Here is a 27647-nt window from a genome sequence, read left to right on the forward strand (position 1 = left end):
CAGGTCGGTAGAGATTGGGGCGGAGAGTGAGCTCAATAGGATAGTGATGCCAACTTCCAAAGCTGCTGTTTCCTCCAAGGGAACTGATTTCTGTACTTTGGAGTTTAGTTATAATCTGGGAGCACTCCAGGCCCCACCTGGAGACTAAAAACAAAAAGGCTGCAGACTAGTAGCTTTCCACCAATGTGGTGTATGAAAAAAAAAGTAGCCAATGATGAAGACCCCTGAAACGGGCAATTCTAATAGCCAAGTGTTCAGTCTGCTGTTCAGTGCTTGTCTACTTTTGTGGTTGCTTGATACCAACGCAGGAAAGTCCATGACGGTGTCCTCATACCTGAAAAAGAAAGAAAGAACAGTGTATTGTCGAAGGCTTTTACGGCTGGAGAACGATGGTTGTTGTGGGTTTTCTGGGCTGTATTGCTGTGGTCTTGACATTGTAGTTCCTGACGTTTCACCAGCAGCTGTGGCTGGCATCTTCTGAGGTGGCATCTTCAGAGGTGCTACACCTCTGAAGATGCCAGCCACAGCTGCTGGCGAAACGTCAGGAACTACAATGCCAAGACCACGGCAATACAGCCCGGAAAACCCACAACAACCAAAGAACAGTGTATTACTCATTGGAAGGACATTATACTTATCTGAGACTTACCTTGCATCATTTGGAAGACACACAAATGTTTGAAACCGCCGAATTGAATGCCCTGGTTATACATTATCAACTTCCTTTTGGAACTGTAATTAATGTGAACCAGTTGAGATACTCATGTATGTTTTTGTAATTGACATATGTATTGTATATTGCACCTAGAGCGCTTGCACTTTGATAAATAGTTTGCATGAGTTATTTTCTTTTTGTCCAGTCTCCTTAGGAGGTCCCTCCCCTTTTTTTGCTGCCCACCTGGAGACTGGCAGCCAGACACAAGAAGGTACAGTCCTTGGTCTTTGCAATTAAGGAAACTCCAATGACAACATCCACACCGGAATATCTGTGGTTACGAGGGTTATCAGTCTCCAGTACTAATTTCCCAGAATTAGTACTGATCTCCAGACTACAGAGATCAGTTTCCCTGGACAAAATGGCTGCTTTGGTGGGTGGACTCTATGGCATTATAACGTGCTGAACTCCCTCCCTAAACCCTGCCTTCCCCAAGCTGCACCTCCAGAATCTCCAGATATTTCCCAACCCGGAGCTGAGTATTCTAGTTACTGCTGCTCTGGCAGGCAACACACACACACACATGCGAACACCCAAGTGCACACAGCTAGACCCAAAATCTGTGCTTATGGCTAATAGTCATTCAGTAGCAGCCTTCCCACTCCTTACCAACTCTGACCCTTCCTGAGCAGAATGTCCGTTGCCCTGCCTCTCCCAACAACAACCAGTGTCTTTCCTCCAGACTAAAGCCCGAAAAAAGGGCTGCTTAGAGTACCACCAGTGAACCGCTGCTCATTCCATTGTTCTCCATGCTGACTGCACACGCTGCTTACTAAGCAGATGCATGTTTTGATGAAGTGCATAAATGGCCAATCCTCTTCCTGGAAGTGTACTCTGATTTGGTTGCTGGGCAGAACGTTTTTGCACATGTGCTGTCTTAAGGTAGCTTTTTGCAGACACTACAAAAAAGAGGAAGAAAGGTGGGTTTTGTAAGCATTACTTAGTTTGCCAGAGGACTAGGCGGAAGTTCATGTTCAGACTACAAGAGATTTAACCAGTGATCACATCTGAATATTGCTCCTGTCATGTTGCATCTTGACTGTTAAAGTTGAAAGCAAATTTTCTTTGGAAAATGGCCCTGCTTTTTGTAACTCAAAGCTGGCTGTGAAATTAACATCTGTTAAGGTAATGACACCATGGGATCATACTTTCCTACTACTGTTTCATGTTCTGATTTGGGGGTAATGTATGAATTTGTGTATATTTCTGTCTTGAGTCATTCATCAATTGGCCATATTTGCTCAGCAGCTGTTTTGCTCTTATCTTCTATTTGAGGAAAGGCTTGGGAAATTGAGAAGTCCAAAAGAAAGTAGGTAAACAGTCTTTCCTGGATGTGCTCCATATTCATGGTATTAATTGGCCTGGGTATAAGGAGTGGAAAAGAAGAGCAAAGATTTCCTCCTTGGATTGAAGTGGCAGCTTTGAAACTGGGGAGGGTAGTCTGGTTTTGAGCTTGATCACTCCAGAGCTGTTTCCGAATGAGAAGCTGTGGAGACCTTGCTAGGATAGCCACAGCCCATTTACTCTTGCAGCAGAGGATGCATTATCGGAAAGATGAAGCTTGTTTTGAAAGGGGTGGGGGATGTGGCACTGGATTTCTTAGTGATGTTGAGCTAGTAGAGTAATTGGGACATCCCATCCTAAGCATTTAAATGCTGGGGTAGCAGGTTTTCAATGGCAAGGGAGAAATAATATGAAAAATGCAAATTGTGTCTGGGAGGAGAAATGAATATATTGCAGCTGATGAGTTTCTGCTGATGCAAGGCTGATCCTGCTGACTCCAAAGAATGTGAGATACTAGATTGGTCACAGAAGATGTTGACAAAGTTGTGCAGGTGTGTAAACTGGCCATTCTTACCAATTCAAACATTTACAACAGCTCGATCCAAAGTTTACCTAAATGTTGATGTGCAGAAATGATCCAAAGGGGAATGTCCTTATCAAGTCAACCACTAATTATGTAGTATCTGAAGGTTGTTTTGAAAAATCCCCTACAGTTGCCCCAGTGATATCTTACTGGCATAGCATGTGGTTTCACATTTACCCAGCCTTGTAGATAATGCCTGCAGTTAGAACAGTGCAATCCTAAGAAGAGTTACTCCAGTCTAAGCCCATTGAAACCAGTGGTCTTAGACGGGAGTAACTCTGCTTAGGATTGCACTGGAAATGTATGAACTACCTTGCTGGGTCAAACCAAGGGGTCCAGTATCCCATTTCCCAGAGTGACCAGCTGATGCTTCTATGAATCCAACAACCAAGTTAGGAAAGCAACAGCCAGCTCTTTCTGTTTGTTCCCGTGGTATTCAGAGGTGTGCTGCCTTTGAGTCTGGTGGTTCTATCTAGCTCTCAGGGCTAATAAGCATCAAAAGAACTGTGAAAATGTTGCACAACATATTACTTTCCATATTAAAACTATAATCTTTTTTAAGAATAGGAGGTTAATCAATATGTAAGCATTATAAATATTACACTGACAAACAAGCATTCTAATATTTTGTTTAATGTAATTTAAGGCAGCAAAATAAATAATGTTCTGTACGTTTAGGAGCTGTCACCTAAACTATTCTTCTGCTATGTTTTGTCCAAATATTACAAACATTACAAACTTTAAAACAATAATTGTTTCTCTGGATTTCTCATCCCTCCAAAATATTACTAATCTTAAAAATAATACTTTGTTTTGTTTTTACAACAAAAGGAGTAGTATATTTGGTTTTATTGACCCCAATAACATGCAGTTTGACCCCAGTATGAGCGTCCCACAAGATTGTGAAAAAGATCAGCCATCTTGCAAAATGATGGCTTACAGGGAAAATGGCTGTCTCTACAACAAATATAATAGTATATTGGTGTTTATTTACCTCAAAAACATATATTTGGACACAAGATAGGCATTGTATGTCAAAATAACCATATCTGCTGTTTAGATAATGGTGTGTACAGGAAAAATGTCCCAAAATTGGAATGTCGACTCAAGAAATTTTTAAAGCAGTTGTGCCTGTAACACACACGCACAATAAAATTCTGTGTATGTATATTTTTTTTGCAGGGGTCTGTTGTGGATCCTGGACTAATTTTGAGGAACATTGGCTTACATCTAAGTAATGTTTTTGTGGTCACAAGGCGTTCTGTATGAAAACATGGCTTTCTTACCTTTCCAATCCCATAGCAGTCTCAAATGCCCCCTGAAATCCTGTTTTTTGAGGAATGGGATTGCTGGGAACAGGATTTCTGAGAGTGTTTTGAGCTGTAGTGAGAACAGGAGGTGGGGGAGGGAAATTGCACTCAGATTGGGGGGAAATGGTTACAGTCCTGGAAATGGATCCAAACTCAGTGATGCAGATGTTGACAGGAAGGAGGGTTAGTTTGGAAGTAGCAATTACATAGGGATTATAAAATACCAAGCCTGATACAAGTCTTTGTGATATGAATTCTTGTGTTGTCAAAACCAGGTGCTTTTGAAAACAGAATTTTAGGAAAATACTGTTGTAGCTCATAAATGACATGCTTTTCTCCAAAAGTTTCTTTAGAGAATAAGGAAAAGTGATTTAAAATCTCCTTGAAAATGTTTTCTTCCATTTGACATTGGGGTTGTAGGTCAAGCTTCGAGTGAATGAGCCTCTGACCGTGGCAGCAGAATGGCCTAGATTCTGTTTTTGGTTTGCCAGCTCTTCCTAAGTATTAAGAAGACTAGACTGGCAGGTGCCACTAGTACTGCATCAGGCCTGTTTTCCCCTTCAGAAGGGAACCCAAACATGGAAAGAATACTCGAGCTTGCTTTGTCACCAAGGGTTACCAAACACAAGGTGGGGCCTGGAGTTCTCCCAGAATTATGTCTGATCTCTAATAGGGTTGTTAAGAGAAATTCTCTTTACCCAGTTTCTACCTAAAATCCAACAATCGTTTTCTTTTCCTCTTTTTAGGAATTTGGAGTCGGTTTCTAAAAGAAACTGTTCAAAGAGAAATATGATGAGAGGAGGAGAGTAAGAGAGATTCTGCAAAATGTCAGGATTTCACTTTGTAGATGCTCAAGGGCAGACAGTGGTCGAATCCACATTACTCATTCTAAGTCGCATGTTCCCCTCATTCCCCACGCAATCCCGAGTGCTGGTCACATTACCTCATTAAACAGACGCATTTCATTCGCATTTCTCCCGAATATGTGGTCACAGGTTTTCAATGGGAGTTTCATGGTGGCCGTGAACAGGCGAATGCACAATTTACGTGGTTTTTTTAAAAACCACCCCCCTTCCTGTCTCTCCGGCCGTTCCGAGAGTTCCTATTAGCTGATTCAACTTGCAAGTGCTCCGTAGTCTACAAAAGACTGTTTTTGACTTCATAGCATTGGATTTATTGATTATGCTGTTTCTGAATCAAATCTGGTAGTTTGAAAAATCATTTTGGGGTGAATCCATCCTCAGAACGGACTCGCGAAACTTCCTTTTTAACTGTTTTTTATTTTTTTAATTTTATATTACTGTAATATCGAAATTGCGAAATATCAAAATAATGACACTCCAAGGAAGTGAAACTTCAGTAAAATTCAGGCACTGAACTGTCCTGCATAGGAAATGCCCACGAAAGCTTCCCACATGCTTCCAAATTTCCAAAAAAGAAACGGGAGAGAGCCATCAGTGCTGTCAGTGGGGGAAAGAGAGGCATCATTATCTTCAATGATGTTTCTTTATAAGGCAAGATCGAAATAACGGAAAAGTGCGCTCAAAATTTTTTAAAAAAATGGGTGGGAAAAAAGGTCCCGCCCCAAAAAGCGGTTTTCGAGCGGCCATGTGACCGGAGGGACGAGCGAGAAAGACGGATTGGAAGCAGGAATGTGAACGAAGAGGAAAAAATCGCGGATTGGAGGCAAACGGAAGATAAACATGCGGGTAATGGGTGAATGTGGATTCGACCAGTGTCTTCTCAAGCCTTCCCATCTTCATGTTAGAGTACCATCCTGGGATGTATAACATAAAACAACTCTAAGGGCAGAAGTTACAAAAGGACGCCTTGATTTAATTTTGAAGAGAAATCCTGCTCTTAAAAGAGAAGAAAGAGAATAAGAGAAATCAGTAGCTATATCTAAAAATGTGAATTTTGGAAAAAGGAATTTCAAACCCCCATAACAATCCTAATCTCCAGGCCACAAAGATTTATTTATTTAATTTATATACTGCCTCTCCATCATGTTTAGTCCTCAAGGTGGTTTACAGCATATATATACAATACACTGTTAAAATAATATAAATAGAAACATTAAAATCGATAATACAATATTAAAATAGAAATACAAACATTAAAACCCATACATCTCAAAGAACAGTGCCATCACTAAATCCTACTCATGCCAGTTGTCTATAATAAATCAATCATATCGAGTCAAGCCAATAAAAATATCAGAATCAACCTCCAAATTCCAGACAAAACATCTCTGCTTTGAGGGCCCTCCAGAATTTTACCAAATCCCGGAGGGAGCAATTCTCCTCTGTTAATGCATTCCAGAGGGAGGGAGCCGCAACTGTAAAAGCTCTCCCTCTGGTTGAAGGGGGAGGAATGGCAGCTTTGGACATCTCTGCTGATCTCCCTCCCTAAGTTCTACCCTCCCTAGGCACCAGACTCAAAATTGCTAAGATGAAGTTGGCAACCTTGTTATGATTCTGGTTGCTTGTGGTTCTGCTGTGTCAATAATAGTTGCAGATGCGCCATTGAGTGGCAGGCTCAGATCTGAGAACAAGTAGGCAAGATGTGATATGCAGGAACATGGCAGATTTCAGTGTGCCTATCAAATGACCATGAATATATGCCAAAATGCCATTTTTTGAAAGGAAGGCTTATGCTGACTCTTGACACTTTATGTAGGTCATCTGCAGAGAAAAAACATTCTGGGAATGCTTGTTTTTAAAGTACGTGTTTTAAAAGTACATGTCCATGTTCTTGGAGATGGGTGACATCATCTCAGGCTCAAGCCGCACGTTACTGTGAGATGAATCAGGTCTCTCAATGTTTTCTTTACTGGTAAAAAGCAGGGTGTGTTTGTGTGAGAAAGAGTGTGAGAGAAGGAGGGGTTGGATTGGAGACAAGCCATCGGGGCACCTTTTCCCCTTGCAATGTACCTGTGTTATTCATATTGGGTCTACTAATTGTTTGGAATGGAGGGGGATTTAAGTGGGGTGGAAACAGCACATGAGGTGGGGTGGATTAGACTTCTGTTCCTGGTCCAGCATTGTGGCTTTGACTAAAATTGTGTTGTTTGATCCTAAAAAGGTGGAGGTCAGAAGGTAGTTCAAAATAGGGCTTTTAGCCTTAGACTTTAAGAAATCAGAATGGTCAAAATCAAAAGCATTCTTATTTAAAGCTAAAGGTCTGTATTAAAGTGATTCTAATGGATCAGTAGGTGGGAAATGGAAAAGTCAAACCTGATAAAGGGCCATTGCTAAGGTTATGATCAGAATTGCTGCTTGCTTGTGCCAGCTATGCTGAAAAATCATCCTGACTGTTCTAAAATTAGCTGCAGAATACCAAGGCACGCAATGCTTCTTGCACTGAAGTGTTGCTAGGGGAAATCTATCCTTCCATTTCTCTCTGTTATGCACCAATGTAATTGATTTATTATTAGGACTGGAAGGCAAGTGGAAACCCCTTTATGCCAGGTGGGGTAGTCCAGTGGTTGTCCAGCTGCTCCTGTAGAATGAATGGGAGGGGCTGTTTGTAGGTTTATGCAGTGATATTTTTTGGTGAGGGGGGAGGAAGTGCCAGTATTCACATATAAGGCTGCACCAATTTCTGCCAATTTCCCCCTTAGGACTTGGAAGACACCCCTCCCCCGCAAGGTGCCAGTACTCAGTATGGGTGAGGAGGACCACAGCCAAAAAAAGTCCTGGGTTTATGTATTATTATTGGACTCCACCACCACCCCCTTTTTATTTTATCTGGCTTTCTTGGGAAAAACTGCTTGAAACAGTTGCTGGGCAGAGAGCAAACACAATGCTAGAGCTAGTTTTTTTGGGCAGGTTTCAAGTGAGATAAGGAATGCATTAAACTGCCACAGGATATTCACCTGGGAAGGCTCTGCATTGGTGTTTTCTCTCTCATAATATATTTTTAATCGGCTTTTCTGATCTCTGTCCCCACCTTTTGTACATGTTGTTGTTATGGACACTGGAGAGCTAGGAGAAGGCTGTGTCTCCCCCTGCCCTATGGTATAATTCTGCTTCTCTTTTAAGCGGTGCCAATCAAAACCAGCGGAGGTGCTGCTGACAGTTCTCTCTCACGAAGCCTCTGCAGAAAATTGTGCAGAAATCTTACAAGAGGAAGTGGCTCAACTCTGTTCAACAGAAAGCAAGCAGGAAGGGGGTGGGGGAAGGAGGGAGGTGATGCCGTTCAGCAACTAACCTCAGTGAGCCTGTAGATAAGAGATCAAGCCACAGATGGTGCGTAAGAGTGCAAGCCAGGAGCTGAAGAAAGTCTCTCCGGGTCTTGCACCCTCCCCACTTCTGGCAGAGGTTAGCTAGGGGGAGAGAGCGGTTTTACTTTGCACAGCTATATTTTTTTAAAGGGGACCTTCCTGTATTTGGTGATCAGAAGAACTATTGCACTGCATGGCATGTGGGTTCTGAAGGAGGTGAAGTTGTGTATGCAGCTGATTGCACAGGCACCGGATTGGGAAACACCACAGCTGCTGCAGTGAGCTGGGAGTCGAATGGTTACCTGGCTGTCTCGCTCCCAGGACTCCACATGTTCTGAGAACCCGGAATCCCTTCTTAGATGACTGTCGACAACAGCATGAGCAGTGGCTACTGTAGCTTGGATGAGGACTCAGAGGACTATTTTTTCACAGCTAGGACCACCTTGTCTAGGAATCTTCAAGGCAAATGTGCTGCAAAGGTAACATGCTTCTGTAACAATCTTTCCCCACCCCTCCATAACAAGATCTGTTCTGTTGCTAGCTGTCAGGCAGTCAAAATTAGCCCACTGTCTAAAAATACTCTGGTGACATTTATTTTACCATTATATTAATATGCATGGTCAGTTTGCTCATTTTCAGGGTTCTTAAACCTCGTAATTTCGCTCTTTCTGTATCTGATCCTTTAATGTTCATCCGAGTGTTTAACTTTGACACCTGTTTGCTATCCCCCTGGATGTTGGAGTTAGCTGATGAGACTCTGTAGTTATCTTTTGCAATACAATGTTTTTGAGCATTTAGCTTGTCAAAGGTTGTGAGATGACACGCTAAAAATTACTGAACAACATTATACCATCTTGTAGATGCTTGAGTCTAGTGACATTGTGTCATTGTGTGTGTGTTTTCAAAAAGAGGATATTGTCCTAGAAAATTCTGTCCTGATCTGGGCAATATGTTCAGTGCAAGATTTACACTTAGGAGGAGCAGGAGGTTTTCTGCTAATTTGTTAATTGTGTAATTATGATTGTCACCATTTATGGGTATATTTGACTGTGGTGTGATAGTCTTATTTGGTAGCTGTTAACCTGGTTTGTGGGAAAACCTCATCAAGTATTATATGAGTGTTAGTATTTGGAGATTTACTGTAGCCAGTTAGAATTTACTATTAGATTAAGGTTTAGCAAGGTGAATTGATTATAAACTGAATAGGTATAAATAATTGGTTTAAATCAATCTCCCAATATTATTAATCAAATACATGTACTTATTTTCTGTACCAATGGAAAACAATCAAAACATATTGCATTGCACTAATGTATATCTGCTTGGAGATGAGGGGGCAGTTGAGAAATAGTGTACATACACACTGAACAAATCTAGATAATTCTGGGCATTTGTAAGCTATTGGGCACAACAGAGTTTTCTCCATGGAAATTAATGACAATACTTGCTTGCCTAAAAGGGCTGTAGTTACTCATAATTTGAGAAATGACCACATTTGCAAGCTCTGGTAATTGGACATTAAATAATAGTACAAGATCACCTGGTAGATGATCCTGGTGAAACATGAGACCGTGCATCCTGGAGTTTAGTGCCTGTGATGAGCCAGTTCCTGTCTTGGGAAGAAGCTCACATTAATAAGTACAGTTCATTTGACATTTGCAATACTTGAATTCAACAGCCTGACAGCTTTTAAAGTTGGTTAATCTGAATTAATGGAAGATAGATCCATTGATGGCTAAAGGTACAGAGTGAACACATGAATCATAGAATCATAGGGTGGGAATGGATCTCTAGGAATGGATCGCATAGGGTTGGAATGGATCATCTAGTCCAACCCCCTGCACAATGCAGAAAATTCACAAATACCCCCCCACCCCAGAAACCCTTACTACATGCCCAGATGATGGCAAAACACCTCCAGAATTCCTAGCCAAATTGGCCTGGGGAAAATTGCTACCTGACCCCAGCCTTGCTCTGGGCATGTAAGAAAGGCCACAAGAACTAAGCATTGATGTTAACCCTTCCTTCCCTCCCTCTCATGATCTGCCTAGGTTCACAGAATAAGCATTGCTGTCAGATGGCCATCTAGCCTCTGCTTAAAAACCTCCTTCTTTGGAGGTTTTTAAGCTGCCTTATATGAAGAGCCAAACGGTGTCTTACCTGTGACATGAATTGGGTTGAGGTTCTGGAACCCAATATGCCCCCTCCCAATATGTCCCCTGCCTTTGTTTTAGCTTGGGAGAAGGGCATGGGAGGGAAAGTGGAAGCCCCTACTCCCCCTGTGTCATACTCCGAAGCTGAAGCTAGCCTTGGAGCACTTGGGAACATTAGTTTCCCAGCCACACATCCGTCTGTAAAAAAAGACCCACTCTCATCACAGGTAATATGTCAGGCCATACTCTGACTGGCAGCAGCTCTCCAAGGTCTCAGGTAGAGATCTTTCACATCGCTTACCATCTGAATCTTTGAACTGGATATGCCAGGGACTGAATGTGGAACCTTTTGCATAAAAAGCAATTGCTCTACTGCTAAGCCAGAGCTTGTCCTTGAGTTCCTCGAATTACCATGATCAGAGGTACTAGGAGACAATGGTGTGGGAAGGCTTTGGTCTCTGCCTTGCTCATAGGCTTTGCAGAGGCATGTGATTGGCTGCTGGGGGAACTAGGATGCTGAACTAGATGGACCATGGTCTGGTCCAGTAGGACCCTTTATGAAGATAACTTCACCTATTGTTCATGCATAAAATCAGTCTTTGATTCAGTATCTTTAACACCGGGTCATAGGTTTCAGTTTAAGATAACAGAAGTATATAGTTCAGCAGGTTTATATTAAATTTAATTTTTCCCTAAGTCCATGGGAGGCTGTGTGCTTGTCCCTGCAAGCTTTCATACGGTCCTTTAAAAAAGACAGGAAAATGTATGCAAGTCTGCATGCTTCCATGCAACAATGTGCCCGCCACTGCAAGACCATCTGTTTAAATCATTTTCTTTGGACAGGTTAGTTGGCTAGTTTGCTTGCTTTATCAAAAATGGAGTAAGCAAGTGTTTTCCTTTTGCAGGATCCCATCCTCTTCTAAAATAAAGCTGTCACTTTTTCTTCATTAATTTTGTACAGCTGTACTGAAGTAGGATCAGGGCTAGTATTACTGATGCAGTAAAAGGGAAGGTATCTCAACTGCTGCTCAGAAATAATGATTTCTACACAGCCTTGGTTCAGTAGCCAGCTAGTTTTGTAAAAAGAGAAGGGGGGGAGCATTATGGGGAAGTCTAGTTTTCACACAGGAAAAAAAGAAACCTCAGGCCTTCAATGGTTTCATTGGTATAAACGAACACGTGGTAAAGCCCTCGAGCAGAAGTTTGAACTTAGGTCTGCTTTTAGCTTGAGAAGAGGAAGTGATGTCACATCTCAGTGGTCTGCCTGTTGTGTCTGTGGAGAAACGTACATGAATTGAGACTTCTGCCCTTGTGCTTCTATGACAGAAGCTGTAATCCAAACAAGTGGTTTGGGGCTCATATTTTTAAAAGTGTAGCAGACCATTGAACTTTACATTCTTCAAGTGATTTAGTGCCATTCCACACAACAGGCAAAGTCTCTTCCTTCAGTGCTTCCTTCAGGTTTTCCAGTATTCTCTTTAGAATTACTGTAGGCTAGAAGAGGGAGTTTTGTTTAATAACCTGTCTCATCTGCTGCCATTTTTAAAAAAGGCTTTACTGAGTCATATCTGTGGGCGATATAAAAGATCAAAATCTTCTATATGTTTCTATCCCAGTGTACATTTTGTTCCTTTGAAAATCTCCTTTTGTGTGAAGGGTTAGAAATGTTAGAAACAGCTAGACAAGATCAGAAATTTGGTCTGTCTTTCCAAATATCCTTTTTCTCAAATGAAGGCCAGCACCAGATGTTGCAGAGGAGTGTGCAAGACACACAAATGGCTCACATTCAATTATGTGGGATAATTTGTCTCCATTTAAGAAATTCTGAAATCATTAGTGATTTGGATTTAAGCCTGGAACACAAGAGGCTTCTTTCTGTCTTTCATTGGTAGCACTTAACTATTTGAATTATGCTTTCTTATTTGTTTGTTTGTTTGTTTGTTTGTTTGTTTGTTTGTTTATTGTATTTCCAGACTGCCCTCCCTGTCAGATGGGCTCAGGGCGGTGTAGCAACATACAATTTATAACATACAGTTTAAAACAATAAAAACATTATAATAAAAACAATAAGAGCGAATTGCAAAAGCAAAGCAAGCTCCGTTTCATCCAAAGATTGTTCCGTAGCTTTGTTCCGCCTCTTCTTCTAACATCCAGTAGGGATCCACAAGCTTCGTGTTCATTTATTGAAACAGTCCCCTAAATTAAGAACAGGTATTTGAGCCCACTACTTTGTATAAGAGTGACTGCTAGGCTGGTGATGTCCCATCTTGTTTGCTGGTTGGAATTAGAGTTCAAAGGAAGAAAAAAGGGGTTTACAAGCCCGATGGGGACTGATCTGTCAATTCCCAGCACTGTTCTCCAACACCAAGCAAGGACAGGGAATTGTTAAAGTTTTGCTGGCTTAATGAGGAGAATGTATTCTGGTTTCTTCCTGCACAGTTTGACTGTATATTTATGGAGGAGGGGGATTGGGGAAGATGGGCATTTCCCAAGGAAAAAGTCCTCAGTATTTAGTATCATGGAAAAATATATATTTAAAAATTATATTTAAAAGGTCATAAGCTTACAGTGGCTTTCACAGAGTGTGTAAAGAGTCTGTATCCTGGCCTGGGCTGCTCTGTTGTTCACCTTTCCCAATAGAAGGCTGAATATACTTAAATTTTAATTATGTATTTGAAGTGTGATTGTCCTATAGATACCTTTTGCTGCACTAGTTTGCTCCATCACAGCTAGCCACATCTTGTTCCTGACAAGCTGAAAAGGAACTGGCTGTGTCCCTTTCAGGTGCAAGTTGCCTTACCATAAGGAATGTCATGCGCAGGGTTGTACATTTATGTTTGTTTATCTTCAAGACCAAACGCAGTAGAGAGGATAACATGGCTGATGCAATTCTCTACCTCCTATCTCCTTCCCAGTGTTAGGCAAGTGCCCTTGCACAGTAAAAGCATGCTGAGACCAGTGTCAAGGCCCTTTGTTTCTGCAGTAATCTCTGTCTGCTCCAGTGCCATTGCTGTATTCAAGCCTGAGTTCTCCTGTCAGTGTAGGACTATAAGTTGCAGCATTGTGCTGATGAAGGAAACTAAGTCTTCATTCTGTGCGCTCTTGTGTCTCAGCAGCTAGCGAACCTCCTTGTTTTGCTGAACAAACAATGTAAGCATCATGGCTTGATGAAAATCCTCATTTCAGAAGCCAGCTATAATTTAATGGATCATAATTTAATGGATCATAATGGTGTGAAGCCATTTCTTGGAATGGTCACAATACTTTCAATTGTTTTTGGTAACGAGTTGCCAATCTTGTTTTTCCAGTTGAATAAACATGGGGGGAATGTCAGAACTTTAGAGCTGGATCCTGCCAATCTATTCTGTATTTCCTCTGGAACAAGGATAGAGCTTCCTTCTGATGTATAAGGGTCTTGCATTAGCAGAAGGATCCTTGTGCTGGAGGGAAGCACTGGTGGATCTGTGGGGTCCAACTTGTGACATTCCTGAGGCTTTGAAGACTTTTCAGTCTTCAGTCTTGCCATTATAACCAAGGGAAACATTGGCAAAATAGATTAGATGGGGACGCAGTTTTACTAAATCGACTCTAAAACACACTATAAATTGATAGTTCTGCCAACATCTGTAAAGTTGTTCCTAGACAACATAGGCAGGGTTGATGGTTTACTAGAAGTCCATAGTAAGGAGCAGCTGAAAATCCAAGTCCCTCACTGCCCCTGTGAAAGTGAAGGAGCATGAAGACACCTTGTAGAACAACTTTTCCCTGTGACAAAATTTGGCTGGGAATCAGGCTCAGGGTGCAAGGTGATGCAGGAAGGTGTGTGTGTGCATACGGAACTGAGGTGTGGCTGCCTGCCTTTCCCATGCTGTAATGAAGGGTCAGAAGAAACATTCTAAAAATGAGCAGTCCCAGGTACTAGTAGTGGTCTCCCTTCCTTTTCCAGACAGAGCAAAGCAAGCTTAGACTTGTCCTTCCTGATGGTTTGGTGCGGGCTGGGAATAACTGCAGACAGTGGCCACACTGGGGTGGACTGGTTTAAGTCAGCAATTTAAACAAATTGCTAATTTCCATAAGTCTGCTCTGATATAACTACATTGACTTTATTAAAATTACTATTTATTATTTTGAGGCTTCCTCAATAAAAGTGCATGCTAATTGGCTGCTATAACTATAAAACATATTGATTTAAAACTAAATAGCTTTTATATAACCTCAAACAGTGTACTTTTAAGCTTCTTACATTGCCATGCTGAGCAGAGTTATACCCATTTGAATTCATTGAAGTTAATGTGCTTAGAGGGTGTAACTCTGTTTAGGATTGCCTTTTAAAAAATTTAAATTAAAATGCTTACTGTTCTAGAAAACAACATTCAGTACATTGCGTATTTGTAAGTAATAGCAATGTTCATGCTGTCAAATTGGATTTCTTTTACTACCTATAGAAAGGAGTTTGATTGGAATCAGAACTAGAAGGTGCTTCTTTCTTTCCAATGGCTTTTGGTTCTCTTTTAGGCTGCCCCACCCCATAGAAAAGTAGGAGTAAATAATAGTACTTCTTGACTCCTAGGGCGTAAAACAAGAGTAAAAGGTCACCGGGACGGATCAGTAAATGGAACCTGGTGTGATTTGCTAGTGTATGTCCTCTCATGTCAAACCCTAATATAAGGATATAAACTATTGTGCTGTATGATAACTGATGAAATTATATCCCGCACACAGCTGTATCTTTACACAGAAAAGCAGCCTTTCATAAGAAGGATCATAAATTCAGTTTTAAAAGATTGTAGTGTTGCTTTAAGTTCAGATTTCATTTAAAACCACATTACAAAACTTATAATGACTGGAGCTTAATTTTTTAAAATAATCCAGTTTAGAAAAAGCCAGAACTGTCTACCCTCAGCTACATATATCCAGGACACTTAGTAATAGAGGTCTTATATTTATCTTATATTTAATTGAAACAAGGTAGCAGACTACATTTCTAACCTTATGTGATACCCATCATTTGTAGATTAACTACCTTAAACTAGTTTTCCCCAGGGAATTGCCATTCTTGTTTCCCAGTCAAGATACATGTATGCTTCCTGATGGAACTCGATGTGGGAGCTCCATCCAGAAGATCCATGTGATCTGGAATGAATGCCTTCTATCAACCTTGGACACTTTTGATTCTTTCCCAGTGCTATCATAATTTTGTTTATGATATATACTAAAGATATGTCAAGTTTCTGCTGCATTTGGGTATATATTGACTAATCATGTCTAGTTTTCTACTAACACGGCTAACTCCTCTGCATCATTTGACAGAAGTGTAGAAAGCTCTGCCCAATTCCTCAGGTTCCTTGTGTTTTGGGAATTAGCTTTCTTGACAAATTGTTCTTTGATATATCTGTGTAGCATCCCATTGCATTTAATGAAAATTGCAAGTAGCTGAGTTTTGGGTGGCTGAAAGGATAGAATTTAAGAATTTTAAAAAATTATGCCCCCATTAAAGGGACTAATAAAATTGCATGATTATTTTTGGCATGGCTTGTTGGAAGGTTTGATTAATAGAATGGTGTATGTGTTGAGCAGCTTACTCACCCCCTGCAGCTGTAACAAGCACCTGGCATTCTGAAGGAAGTAAATGCCAAATTATGGTCAAAAAGATGTAGGAGCAAATCAGCTCCTAATAAGGTAAAAGAACAGATGATTTACAAAAGAATAATTGATATCCTCAGGCACTTGATCACCCCAGGAGCCTCCCTGCTGACTGGAAAAAATGTGTGTTGGAACAAAACTTAGGTTTATGTGAGGAAAAGAGGAAATAATTGTATACAATATATATAGCAAATAGGACACACACACCCCTTTAAGCAATTCCTGGATACAGATTTTAAATGCAAGTGGTTTGGTAAGGATGGGCCAGTTAATGTGGGTGGAATGCTTTCCCTTGCACCTCCGAGGCTCTTCCAGGATTATTACTGGGTGGGGGTGGGGGAGACAGGTACAACATTTGAATTTGGCCTTCAGACAACTTTTGTGCAGGCATACAGAATACCAGGATCAAAGGCTCTTTTAAGTCAGAGTGACTGTGCATTCTCCACATGAAAGATTTTCTGAAAAGTGTATGTATGCTGGGTTCATAATTTTGATGGTCTGTTACACACACTTCAGTTAAACCATACAGTATCTGCAGTGCTAGCTTTCCTACTATGTGACCCATTTTGTGTCTCCCAGTGCAGACCAATCACAAGGAACGTATGTAGCAGTGAAATTCTATCTGTGATCCAACACCAAGATTTCTTGTCGAGGATAGCTCTGCAGCCTCCTGACTTACCTTAAGGAAATAGAGACTAGCAAAGGAACTATAATTCAGGGGTGGATGGATAGGTACTGAACTGAAAGTACTGAACTTTCTAAAATCCTTGGTGTACTAAACATTCTTCTTGATCGAATCATATATGTAACCAGGGGTCATTTCGTAGAAAAAGACCTGCAGGAACTCATTAGCATAACTTATTAGCGTTTGCCACACCCCTTGACATCATCGGAAGTGTGTCATTGGCATAACTGATTTGCATATGCCATTCCCCCTGACATCACCGGAAGTGTGTCAGAAGGCAGCCCCCACCCCCTCAGGCTCCACCCCAAAAATCTTTTCTAGACAGATTAGAGCATCTCAACAGAAAGCCAGCAAAGCACAGATTTTTAGATTAAAAAAATTCCAGTCCACATGGAGGGGGGGGGGGACATACAGTAGCATTCAACAGTCAACAAAGCAAGCAGAATACCCCCCTCCCCCTGGAGATACTCACACTGCTTGCAGTTTGCAGGAGGATGGTCAGTGGTACCGGCTGGCTGCGGGGCCTACTCTGGAGGCCACGTGCCACCTCGACTGGCCTGCAGGCTGGGAGGACGGGCTGCGCAGGCTACAGTGCCGGCAGCTGACTGTGGGGCCTGCTCCAGAGGCCCCCCCATGTGGCCACCCCCACGCACGGCCACTCCCCTCCTGCACACTATGGGCCATGGGCCACCTCGACTGCCCCGCAGGCCAGGAGGACTGGCCGTGCAGGCCACAGCGCCGCTGGCTGGCCGCGGGACCAGCTCCAGAGGCCCCCCCGTGGACACCCCTCCCTGCAGCCACCCCCTGGCTTTCTACCTGCTGCTGCTGCTGCCTCCGCTGCCGCCTGCTGCTAAAGACACGGGCAGCGGGGAGGCAGCAGGGAGGAAGAGGAATCATGTGGGCGGGGCAGCCACCCACATGAGATCTCTTTTTGGATCTTCTGGAACACTGTTCCAGTGTGTTCCTCCCCAAAATGAGCCCTGTATGTAACCGTCTGAAATAGCCCTGGGTACTGGATGTGCAATAAAGAACCAATTGTTTGGTTCCTGTCCTCTCCCCTTTAGCTTCCCTCCTTCTGTTCTTTCTAGCCTATAAAACATGTGCATATGACTTCTGTTGTATGAAATTCTGCTGCTTACAAAATCTTTATCTTATGTTGAAAATAGGTGCTGGATTCAAAACTTAATTAACCTTATGGGTAAACGGCATATAGATAAGGAATCCTAAAACGTGTGAAACGTTTATATGTAGAATAATGTTGATCTTCCCTGTTTTGTATTACTTTTCTAAGCTTACAGGAATGTTTCCTCATGGATATATTGGGCATTCTGTTATGTTTGTTACACTGATCCCTGAATTCATGTTCTGCTGTCGGTTTTCTGTTGTGCTATTACTTTGATGTGCACAGATGGAATAGTATATTTTTATTACTGTATAGTTTACTTTTACTTTCAGTATTTCAGAGTTCCAGCAGTTTCCAAAGACTTATGATCATGTTGGAGCAAAATAGGCCTGGTGAGATGGGGGCTGGCCTACCCTGCTTCCTGGTCAAATAATGTATAAAACATATTTGGCAAAATATAAGGGTCTCTGCATAACAGTAGTTGAAATGACAACCATCATAGAAGATGCAGAAGTGGGTGGGGGGGAATCTGTTACATGTTGCAGCAGAGGAAGCATTTCTATGAGGAGTAGAACTCTAAAATGTTAATTGCAACCCTTAAATGAGATCTCGTTGCCGTCCATATATACTTTAATATTTTCTTCAGCACACAGTTAAGTTTTGGTAAGCAAAAATACTAGGAGTTGAACTTGCCATTTATCACTAACCCTTAATTTACATTTTCAAAGATTAACAAAGATAGCCAGCTTCACGTTTGGGGCCAGTTCCAGTATTGAAGAAAGGTGTGTGAGGAAGTGGGTAAAGTGGGCCATTAGACACCACTCTTTGTCAAGTTGGAAGAATCAAAGAAAAATCCACGTACAGACACATGTACAGAGATAATATAGGGATCTGTTTCTGCACATTTCCTTTGTTAGAATTGCAGCTCTCTGATATGTGATGCATACCTTTACCTCTCTTTCTCCACCCACTTCCAACTGGCTTTTGAGTTTTAATTGAAGTATTTCAGCTCTAACCACCTGCCTTTGGGGAAGCCTTCCCCAAGGTAAAATTCAGAGCTTGGCTGCTCTCCAGAGCTGCCAGCAGGATTACACCTGGCAATATAGTTATTTTGCATGGTGTGGAGCTTGATGTACCATAGCATTTATCCGACTGACTTGGGCACCAGTGTGAGATCAGATGTTGAAAAAGTAGACATCCCTCAGTTAATAGGCAGCGTTGTCTTGGACATCAATTTGCATGTTGCTGTATGGAAAGATTTCATATCAGAACTTGTCAAGACAGACAATCTAATCAAATTTGTGGAGGAGGAGAGGAAATGAAGGAATTCTCTACTGGAAAACTGGAATCTAATCCTTTATATAGAGCAGCCTATTAATAAGGCAATATCTTCCAAATGTTCCCATATTTGAAACATTCTTTTAAAAAACCAGTTTATTATAGTGATATTGATAGCTGAGTTACTACATTACCATGTTATGCTGTGTATTGATGGAATTGTTAGCTTGCTCTTGGATTTAAAGCAAATAACAAATGTCTGATGTGTACTTAGGACTAAGAGGCTTTCTTAAGTCTGCAGATCAATAACCGTGCCCAGTTTAAATCTGAAGTTCAATAAAGAGAGATTTCTCACAAGTGCATGACTTTCTGTAAATTGCATGGGACAAGGACTTTGGGAAGAGACTATAGCACAGAAATTGAACTTTGCATGAAAAAGGCCCATGGTTCTGTCTTAGATCTGGCTGAGACTCTGAACTGCTGCTGTTAGTCAGATAGATAATAAAATCGGTCAGTCGACTGACTCATTATTAGGCAGCTTGATAGGTCCTTAAGATATGTCCATAAGCAGAATTCTTGCTAGGTGTTAATGAGTGTAATTTTGTGTAGTTTTTGTAACAGAATTTCAAGCTGATCAAAAAAAGGATAATAAATTGTGGGATTATTTTATCATGATTCACCCAGTCATTTTAAACAAATACACTGTACTCTGTGGGGGAGATCCATGCAGAACTGAGGGCTGTGACTGGGTTCATATTAAGCTGCCAATGTGTCACGGTCCCAATTACATTTGAATTTACTCGTTCACAAGATGAAGTTCCACATAGCTTTCTCTTGCCAGTTGACTTTAAAATGTTACTTTGTGTTGACATGGAAACAGTTTTATGAATTTGCAGCAGTGACCTTAACAAAGGGCAGTGTAATGAAGGATCAACTCAGGAAAACATTAGCATGTTATTTTACACTTTTCACCAGAACAGAAAAACTTGAAAATAATTGCTATGGTCACTAACCTCATTTTTTATTTATCTAATGAACTTCTCTACAAGGTGATAGGCAGAGAAAATTGAGATGCTCTTCAGTGAAGCTTTACCTGACCTAGTTCTTTCTATATGGGAAGACTTCCAAAGCTTGTACATTGTACATGGTATTGACTGTTTGAGGCCTTGCTGGATCTAGCGTCTACTGTCTGAATTCTTAATCAGTGTAAAAACTTTTGAGAAGTATAGTGTGGCCTGTTACATTGGCACCCTGATCTTCAATCTGGACAAGAATTGTTTAGAGCATTGGAAATATAATATACCTATTGTTAATTGTTATTCTGGTTTTTATTGTTCTTTGTCCAGTTCTTTGACTTGCTATGAAAACAAGTTCATGATCATCACAAAACGTTGTCTCAAAGTGGAGTTTTCTGCATGTGTTTGTACATTCTTAGAATGCATTTCCTTCTAAGAAACAGTTTCTTGTTGGCACTTTTGATTAGTCTGGCATTGCAAACCTATTTACAATGGAAGCAAGGGCTCCTAGGCTTATTTCTAGTTAGGCAGAGATGATCTAACTTTGTATTCTCACCATCTCCTTTTTAGATGTTAGAATTCCTATTGTCCAGTAAAGTAAGAAAGTATTTCCTGACAATTAACGTATAACTAATTCATGATGAGAGATTCTGAATTCACATACTTGCTTAATAATGTAAGTAGTGCCTTACTAGAAAAGACCAAGGTTTATCTTGTTCAAGGTCCTTTGCAAGAATTGCCGCAGTTAGAAAGCTCAGATAATATGCTAGTAGATGCAGTCAACCTTCTGCACATTCCTATGTAAGGGCACCTAATCAACTGTCCTGAGTGTACTAAAGATGAGTGCTCAGAGTGAAAATCCTCACAAAAGAGCAGCCAGCTTTTTGCTGTACCATTTAGGGTTGCCAGGTCTCCTTCCCGGCAGGAGGAGGGACCCAGCGCTTACCTTTTTGCTGCTCCGCATGTGCGTGCACCCCCCACACCCTGTTTGGGGCCCAAATTGGCCCACTGCACAGTGCGGGAGAACTATTGGGGCAGCGCAGTGACATCACTCCTGGGAGGCCTGTTCCTGCTTCTTTTCCCCTGCCAACCAGGTAAATGTAGCAGGGGGCAGAGAGTGAAAGTGAGGAGTCCTTCACACGCACCGGGGAAGGGGATCCCTACTACCATTGCCAATGCAATCTTAGACTATTGTTACTGTATTCCAATATTCCTGCAATACCAGTTCATTGTCATGTGATATTCTGTATTTTTTAAAATAAAATTTTATTGAAGAACCGTATACAACTAATTAATTACAATACAGAACCAAACAGAAATACATTTGAAGTATATTATCTCAGAAGCAAACAAAAATACATTTGAAGTATATTATTTTAAGTCCTTATAGAGAATCTGCAATACACACCCAACCTAACTTGAAGTTAACATTAGATAGTGATAGCACAGTGTCATTGCTGGTCCTTTATTTAAGCTATGTTCTTCTTTTTCCCTTACCTAACTTTACAACACGATCATTTCTAAATGCTATGATACAATCAACAACCTGGATTCACTGAATGTTACATACCAGTGTAGGCCAGTGAGGTGGGTGAAGGGTGTTCCTAAAGGAAAGGAGGGCCCCATGTCCGTTGTGACAACTACTGGAATGCTGCAAACGTATGAATAGTACTGGGCAAATACACAGCTAGCGGAAAGACTGGCACGGCTGATGATGCCATTGGCCCATGTGTGTACTGCATGTTGCTAGGCTTAAGTGGCATCTATCCCACCTCAGCAAAAAGTTACATATGATAAATGTGGAATAGGCTGCACTGGAGTGCCCACAATTTTTAGTAAACAATAAATAAACAAGGGCTAGAGGAGGAAAGATGATCTTTTCTTTTAACATGTGAGACACTGAGGTGCTATCACAGCTGGACTTTGGGGTGGAAGTATGGGGCCCTGGTCAACAGGCTCAGTAGGGGCCTCCCAAAATGCAAGCTGTAGCTAAGAAGCCTTATTGAGCCCAGTGAGACTGACTTCTGAGTAGACATGCACAAACATGATGTATCCTGATTTTTATCTGTGGAGACATTAGGGTAGGAGGAGAGAAGTTTGTGGAATTTTTGTTGTATGTTTCACATTTGAAATATTATGATTTTAAGGGGGGGCATAAGGCTATTAATTTCAGTGTCTAAAGTTCACGAAGTGTACTATTGGTGGGAAGTGAGACAGAAGCGTTAGCTGGCTTTTCCCAAAATAATAACAAGTCTGTAACCTTCAGCCTTTCTAAACTGAAGACTCTCCTATAAGCCTCAAGATGCAACCTCAATCAGATTTTCATGGTAATACTGATGCTCAATTACAGCTCAGTTACAGCCATGCAGATGGTGAGTTGGATAGAGGAGGGTCAGTAGGATGAAACTGAGGAGAGTCAGTGGGATGAAAGGGTAAGCACAGGGTAGATGTGTTTGCAGAAGAAGGAGTGATTTTATCCCCCTTCCTTTCCTCTCTCTATTCCCTCCCAACCTGTAGAGCTGGGACTCCATCTGGTTCCTGCAACCCTGAGAATTATCTTTCTGAGGGCTGAGAAGGGGCTACAGGAACAGAAAGGAATGCAGGAAAACTCTGCATTCCATGGATGGAATAGTAGAATCCACACCAGTATCATTTACCGTACAATGAGATATCATGTTGTATGTTCCTCTACCTTTGCTCCACATCATTAGCTGATGCAGGTAGGGGGCAGGAAAGTATAACATGCATAGTTCTGCTCAAAGCATGCTTATCTGTATGACCAGGGGGGTTTTTTCTGGGAAAAGAGGTGGCGGAACTCTCAAGAGGGAAATGAGGAAGAAACACACAGGATTCTTGGAAATCATATTACTTTCAAGCACTATTGCTGAGTATTTTCAAGAGGTGCTGGAATTCCGTTCCCCCACGTTCCCCCGGAAAAAAAGCCCTGTGTATGACCAATAATAGTTCATATGAGATTACTGTGATTATCCATTAGTTTTCTGTTGCTTTCTTTAGTTTTGTCTATAGTGGTGGTAGTTGGGAAAGTCCCCCCCTCACACGGCTGGAAGAAGATTTTAAGATTGCACATGACTTCTAAAAGCACTTAAAGCAAAAACAGCCTGGAGTTGGAAGTCCAGAGCTTCTAACACCCGCTGTAATATCCATTAGCAGACAGTGTTCTTTATTCTTTTTGTGCTTCTTATAAACATCCCTACAGGCATGCTGCTGAATTATTTAAATTATTTACAATGCAGTGCACCAAAGTTCCGAGCCTCAAGATGAATTCTGAGCAGACAGTTACAGCAATTTCTCTCTCTCTCTCTCTCTCTCTCTCTCTCTCTCTTTTAGTGGATAGTAGCAATAACAATTCACCATTCCATGGAAGAATATTTTAAATTACAACACAGTGGTCCTCAAGCAATTCTCTGTAGCTTTTTTGAGTTCAGTTTATAAATGACAGTTCTGAAGCATACTGTTTTAAGAATCAGAGCAGGAAGAGTAGACAAAAGGGTTCTATAGTGGCAGACTTCTATGATTATCAAAGGTTTCGAATTAACTAAAGGCAGAATGTAGGTCCTATCAGAGGGATTGGTAATGGATTGGTAACTAGAGACCCAGGGTTGTATCCATCCTCCTTATAAGTGGCAAAGAACCCCTTGCTGCCAGACAAGTTCGAGGAGTATGTTGCAGAGTGGTGGTTGTGGCAGTGGGACAGGTTTGTTTTTGATAGTTATTGCCATTGTCTGTCATACTGCATCTCAAACTAGCTGCTGACTATGGTTTCCTTTGAAACTTCCCTTCAGAGCAAACCATTGCTGGAACTAAAATGCACTTCATTTCAACCATTATAGCCATTATGCACTTCATGTCCAAAACCCAACCAGATACAGCATGGGGGTGCTGGGAGAATGCAGCTTTGAGTGGCAGTAAGACCAGGACTGTATAACCCTTTGCCCTCCCACTTTTTTCTACTTAGAATTTCCCTCTAGCTACTTTCCTTTCCATGGATGGAAAGGGTACTTGTCTCTTTCCCCCGTAGATAAAAAAGCAGTGTGTAACTTGCGAGCAGGATTTTAAGCAGAAGTCTGGCTGGACAGGAAAGGACAGGCTCAGAGCCAAACTACAAAAGACGAATTGCACGAGAAGGAGCACGTGAAGGGAGTTGTAATGTTTGCCAGGAAGCTGAGTTTTAAAAGAGAGAGCCAGGGAGATCTCTGCTGAGAGGGTTTGTTAATTTCCTCTTTGCCTCTGGAAGGCTCTGTCAGTTTTACCTCCCCTTCTAAGAGGCAAAGAGGAAATAAACAAACCATCTGAGCAGGGATCTCCCTGGCTCTGTAAAGAGGGGAAATTGACAGAGTCTTCTGATCTCTTTTAAATCTCATCGTTTAAAACTCTTTTAAAACTCAGTGTCCTCCTGGCTAACAATGCAACTCCCTTCATGTGCTCCTCCTCATGTAATTCGACTCTTGTAGCTTAGCTCTCAGTTCAGGGTTTTGGGCATCACATGCAAAACCCTTCTTGGCCTTGGCCCTCATACCTGCAGGATCATCTCTCTCCCCGTGGCAGCTTTGCTCATCTGAACAGGGCTTTCTTCAGGTACCACCTTGTAAATGGTCAAAATCAACATCTGCCTGCATATGCACATTCCCTGTGGTGGCCCCCACCTTATAGGATTCCCTGCCTGCAGTGTTCAGGAAAATTATGCAAACTATGAATTATTTAGGAGTGCTTTTATGTTTAGGCAACAGGCTATCCTTCAGAGAGATGTTTTGGTAGAGGGACAGGGAATGTAGAATATATTACTGAGTACTGACTGTTGATGTAGATATGCTCCTTCTGGATAGTTTCCACATTGTTTAATTTGTCACATCAAATTACTCATGTTATGTTTCAGCAATGTTTCAAACCTAGGGATTATACTGGATCCATCACTGCTGCCAGCAAAGCAAGTAAATGCAGCTGCAAAAGAGGCTTTCTCCCAACTCCGACTAGCCTGGAAGATCACCCCCTACCTTGACATGCCAATCTAGCCACCTGGATTCACACCACAGTAACATCGAGACTAGACTACTATAATACACTCTATATACGTTTTCCCTCAAAATCAGCTTGGAGACCCCAACTGGTGCAGAAACAGCAGCTCGATTATTATGAGGAGCTAGGAAGAACATGTGTATTACTCCCATTCTGCAGTCACTCTACTGGCTACCCATTAGTGACCAATTGGAGAATTTTTATTATAAAGTTTTCTGTTTTGGTATCTCCAGAGTGCTTAATGAGTATCTTCCCAGCATATTCCCTACCTAATTTGCAAGTTCTGACAACTTCCTCAAATTCTAGGAAATTGAGATTAAAGCACAAACCATCGGGATGATTAGGATGGGATAGCTGAAAAGTATATTTCAAAATGGCCAGTAAGATTCTTATTATGACCATGTTTTCAAAAAATCCTTTGATCTTTTATTAAGATAGATGGTATCTGATGAAACTTATTATAACAGATAAAAGAAGTGCAAACAAGAAAGTGTCCCAAAACTGGCTGACTGTCTGAGCAGCAGTCAGTTAACCTGGTGTATCTCTGATGCAGAGAGGTTCACAGTACAGGGAGGATTTGCCCTGAAATGTATGCCTACCTATCAAGCCATGTTTCATTAAGGCCTAGCAAAAGAGTTTAGCAGCCTTCTAAATCACACTATATTTTGATTTATATGTTTACATTATCCAGGGAATTTGAAGTAGCATTTCAATAGAATGGTTTATAAGGTTGGTATGGTCGTTCATAAACTCTTGCACCATTGATATTTAATAGGGGATGCATAGCTCAACAACCTTTGGGCATTGTTGATCAGCAGAGCGAACTCTGTGTAATACCCAGGTTGGTATGGGTTGTTCTTCACAAACCCAAAGAGCCATATTAACAATAACTACGGTCTTGACCTCAGCTGTGCCCTGTACTGCTAAATCTATTGTCTGTTGGAGGCAGAACAGATTTTGTTAGTGTTAGCACAAACCATTTTTTCCTAGAAGCTCTATACAATCATTTCCATTCTTTCTATGATCTGGCTAAATTTATTTCATGAGCATGTGTTATTTGTCTCCCCCTACGTGCATTCAAAACTTATGTCTGAAGGTTCTTTTCCAAATGGAGAAAAACAGGGTTCACAAAGCAAAGTTAGCATATCTATTCCCTTCATGAAGTAAATAGTCCGCTGAAACAGAGGATCTAACTACTGATATTTAATAGAGAGATCTTATTTTTCCAATGCTATTTTGACCTCTAACACTTTCTAAAGTAATATGGGCCATAGTAGATTCTCTTGGACTTGAGCAAGTTTTAAATAACTGCCATTAAGCTCCATAGTACTTAAGAAGACAGTGCCACTGGAATGCTGTGAGCCAAGGGTTACATAACTGTATGTGTTTAGTCATATGTTCTCTCAGGAGGTTTTTGGAATCTTACCAAGGTATTTTAGTCAATAAATGTCCTGCATGGTGATTAGCAGCAAGAGGAATGATTGTGATTCATCCCAAAACCAGGTATTTTGGGGATATACATGTAGACCTTTTTATTAAGAGTCAAGACATTTGTATCAAGTAGAATGCTTTTCTACAAAGCTAGAGAATAGGATAATGGGTAATATATAGACTGCTGCCCCACAATTTTTGCAATATCTTGATTTTATGCAAATTATATTTCCTTGATTGGGTTCTAAAATCAATAAGAGGAATCTTTAACTTAATGCTTATGAGCTAGTAGCCTAGATTTACTGTGAAAATCAATCTCCCAAAATAGATTAATTGTATTGCCAAATGTTGCCAGAAAGATAATTCTATGATGAGGACTTCTACCAACCTTGCAAGGGGGGGGGGGAGGTTTCCTCATCCGAATAATGGTCCCTGGATTCTGTACCTTCTTTGATCTTTCAGTACTGATAGATTTCCGCTTCTCATCTAGTCATGTTTCTGATGATGACATGCCATTGTGTTCAAAATGGTAATGGAATTTATTTTCTAAAGAACATGATATACTCATCGGGCACAATAGATGGTATGTAGGATGGAGACCAGGCTATCTAGAATCCTGAAATCATGGGCACACGTAAAATCACTAGTGGACTAAACATTGATCCTTCCAGTCCCCCATCACATTTGCAGCTTGACAGATAATCATCTTCCACTTATTGTAGGTTTAATAGCAGTGAAAGCTTGAAGATGATCTTTCAGAAAGCTCCATCAGTTCTCCAAGAGTAGAAGTAGAATACAACATTGCAAAGTGAGCAAGTTTTTGAGTTCAGTAGAACTCTTCTTTGGACTCAATATTAAGCAGGAAAAAAAAGAGAGGAGGAGAGGGTTAAAGAGAGATGTAAGGCATAATAAAAAGGTCCAGTTTGCAATTTGTAAGAATCATAAAATGGTGTGCAGGAAATGTTACAGAGACTTAATTAGGTTGGTCAGTTCTAGGTGCTTAGAAGATCTCAGATGCTACAAAGTACTGGGACAAAGGAGCAGGGGCTGCAGTCCCTTTTGAAAATATAAATGCCAGCAGTTATTTTGATCTCTCTCTAGCCCAAATCAGGATGCCTAGGTCCCTTATAAAACAAAAGGTTGCTGTTTTGCATGGGTAACATCCCA

General features: G+C 41.2%; 1 protein-coding gene across 2 annotated transcripts in view; it reads left to right on the forward strand.

The window, feature by feature from the left end:
- The window catches only part of RASSF5 (Ras association domain family member 5), a 133510-nt gene that overhangs the window by 64105 nt on the left and 41758 nt on the right, over window positions 1-27647 (forward strand). Inside the window, exon 1 of one of the 2 annotated variants that reach the window (XM_054981731.1) lies at window positions 8130-8596. The exons of the other annotated variant lie outside the window; for it this stretch is intronic. Coding sequence (XP_054837706.1) covers window positions 8477-8596 — 120 coding nt within the window. The 5' untranslated portion in view covers window positions 8130-8476. Of the gene's footprint in view, window positions 1-8129; window positions 8597-27647 lie in introns of those variants that run through there. 2 annotated transcript variants of the gene reach the window in all.

Source organism: Eublepharis macularius, chromosome 5 (genome assembly GCF_028583425.1).
Source record: "Eublepharis macularius isolate TG4126 chromosome 5, MPM_Emac_v1.0, whole genome shotgun sequence".
Lineage (NCBI taxonomy): Eukaryota > Metazoa > Chordata > Lepidosauria > Squamata > Eublepharidae > Eublepharis > Eublepharis macularius.